The sequence below is a fragment of the Salvelinus sp. IW2-2015 genome, linkage group LG3, assembly GCF_002910315.2.
Source record: "Salvelinus sp. IW2-2015 linkage group LG3, ASM291031v2, whole genome shotgun sequence".
Classification (NCBI taxonomy): Eukaryota; Metazoa; Chordata; class Actinopteri; order Salmoniformes; family Salmonidae; genus Salvelinus; species Salvelinus sp. IW2-2015.
In genome coordinates, this window is record NC_036840.1 from 2,849,778 (window position 1) to 2,852,577 (window position 2,800).

Sequence of the window (2,800 nt, forward strand, 5' to 3'; positions counted from 1 at the left end):
TCTCCTTTCTTTCCTCTCCTCCCTCGTTCAAGGCCATGTAAAATATGCCCCGTGAACGGCCCCGCGGCCGCTTGACTGGAGCGGGCGGGTCGATGGACTCCTGTAAGCATCACATCTTATAACCAATTCTGAGGAGAGAGATCTGAGGGCCTGATAGATTATGCATGGGCAGTCTCTCCTTTCCACTCAATAATGCATAATGAAGACTTAATGGACACCTCAGCAAGAGGCAGACTTACAACCCCTATTACTACTTACTGCACGCACACAAACACACACACACACACACACCGTGGCGTTGTTTGTCTCTGTCACTCCAGGATGCTGTGACTGGCCTACATCTCACTTAGCTCAGGCTGTATCACATCGGCCGTGATTGGGCGGCGCACAATTGGCCCAGCGTCGTCCAGGTTTGCCGGGGTAGGCCGTCTTGTAAATAAGAATTGTTCTTAACTGACTTGCCTAGTTAAAGGTTAAAGACATTTAAAAATTAGTTCTGCACCCTGTTGCAGCCTCAATCTCTTCCTGGCTGGATGTTGTTTGGATCATCAGTGTTTACTGGCTACCATCATTACTCCCATTTTAGACTAGCTCATTATTCTAAGTGGAGACCGGTGGATGTCCATGGTAGATAGCCTCCTCCACGTCCCTCAAGTCTGCAGTTGTTTTCTCCCCCCTCTCAGTAGAGCCCAGGGAGAGTGAGAAGCCGTGTCGGTATACGACAACACGAGTTGGTCTTCACTGGATAATACAGCTAGCTAGCTCCAGTTATGATTCAGGGAATGCTCATTATATGGTGCTGGAAGGCTCCTGTAGGTAGTCGGCTAGGTAGCAGCCTTCTCCCAGGCTGTGTTGACTAGYAGTCTTGTTGAGGTGAGCGTCGGGGTGAAGTGGTGCTGTTGTGTAAATGAGGCCTATGGAGTACTGTTACGTCTGGGTCCTCCTCCACCGGTACCAGCTGCTAGCTAATGACTTCCCCTGAGCTAGAGGGCCTCCTCTTCCTCCTTGTTCTCTTTGCCGTCAGCCCGCGAGAGCTGAGAAGACGATGACCATGGAGAACAGCAGGCTTGGTCACAAGATGCCTCACTAACACACCATCCAASTACAGGTGTTGAGGCTTCGCTCCTGCTCGTTCTCTCTCACTGCGTGTCTGCAGATTGCTGGTTTGTTTAACCATGTTACCACATTTATTTAGTGATAGTTTGGTCCTGTTATGAATATTGAAACCCATACAATCTCACTAAGCCAGGTCGTCATTGTAAATAAATAGAAAATATATAACTTTTCACAAAGTTGCATCAGAACACTGTAAACTGTATTGTGAGATGCAAGTAAACTCTTAAATGTAGCTTTTCCCCCAATTTTAGAGATCTCTTTCTAAGATGGTATCCACCAGTCCTGTTTAATCCCTGTAGCCCGTGCCCCGCTCCGATGCCCCTTTTGGCAGCACACACACTTTCTGCCTGGCACTCAGTGAGTCATGCTTCTCCACTCAACAATGGCGTGTTCTCTGCCCGGGCTCCGTAAGCCCCCGCTAAGAGGCTGAAGTCTTCCATTAAAGTTGTTGGTCTGGTAATGCTCGACCACTCGTCAGCTAGTCTTCTTGTAAGTTTTATCCCACTTTGTCCGTTATTTGCAACCCTTGCTGCATTCCCTTCACCCTCATTCACCTTCACTGTCTTGTTCTTAAACAGTGTGTGTGTGTGAGAGATGAAGAGCAACATTGGGTTAGAGGGAGTTTGCCAGAGCAGGGCGCTACACAGCTTTGCTTCTCTTGAACCTATAATGAGTAGTAGTTTGGGATGCTTGTTGATTAGTTAATCAGTGATTAAGCGCAGTGCCTTGCCGGTCCTTTTGGAATGCACTTGGAGAGGGTGAGAGAGACTACATCATCACAGAGTGGGTTGAGGGGGTCAAGCAGGTTGGCCCACACTCTCACAGAGCATTACTGATGGGCTGAACCTGTTGCCTTGGGTAGAGGGCCGGATGGGGGTGTAGGGTGAACACTGATTCTAACCTTGGCCTGTAGTTCACTTTGAGAGAGAGGTTGAGGCCTTGACGCTCCACTCGGATCATAATGTCTCCCTGTCATGTCTCCCCCCCCCCCCCCCCCCCCAGGGAGCCGACAAGGAGCAGAAAGGACCAGACGGGCAGAGCGCCTTCGAAGCAGCCGAGACCGACGCCATCAAGGCTCTCCTCAAGTGAGACGGGAGCCTAGAAGGGACGGACAGGTGGATGCAGCAGTGGTCCCCCAGACAGACAAGATGGACACACCGCTTCCCCCGACCTCTGTCTTTAGCACTGCTTTGTCTGTTTGCGGTTTTTGTTTTTTCCCTTTTTTTGTTTTATTTTTTAAGTTGTAGGGATTCTCTCTTCTTGCCTCTTCAGTAGCCATTGAATGGATGGAATTGTCAATCATGTCTCCCTAAGGGACCAAACACTGAGGGGAAAAGCACTGACTTGGACCCTCCCTGAACACACAAGGATGCAATGTAAAAATGAATAGAGCTTAACTCTTAAATATGATCGCTCTCAAGTCCTGTGTGCACTCCTTTCACAAAGATGTTGGCAGAAAAACAACGGAGACATTCAATAGTGTTCATTTTTGTTGGCCGTTTTCAGTATTGTAAGACCACTTGGTTATATTCATCTTCCAAACATCAGTTGTGCTAGATGGAGAACGGTTGTAATGATGAATTCTATTAGCCCAGTAAGATGGCCTCCTCTTTCCCCTGGCTGTGTACTGTAGCTCTTCTCTGTAGACCTGACTGGCTAACTGTCCAGTGCTTCAACTAGGGGG

At 48.7% G+C, this 2,800-nt stretch overlaps 1 protein-coding gene across 1 annotated transcript in view; it reads left to right on the plus strand.

Annotated features, from left to right (window-relative positions):
* The window catches only part of mtpn (myotrophin), a 15,262-nt gene extending 12,736 nt beyond the window's left edge, over positions 1–2,526 (plus strand). Inside the window, exon 4 of the mRNA XM_024014020.3 lies at positions 2,119–2,526. Coding sequence (XP_023869788.1) covers positions 2,119–2,205 — 87 coding nt within the window. The 3' untranslated portion in view covers positions 2,206–2,526. The remainder of the gene's footprint in view (positions 1–2,118) is intronic.
* Positions 2,527–2,800: the final 274 nt, after the last annotated feature.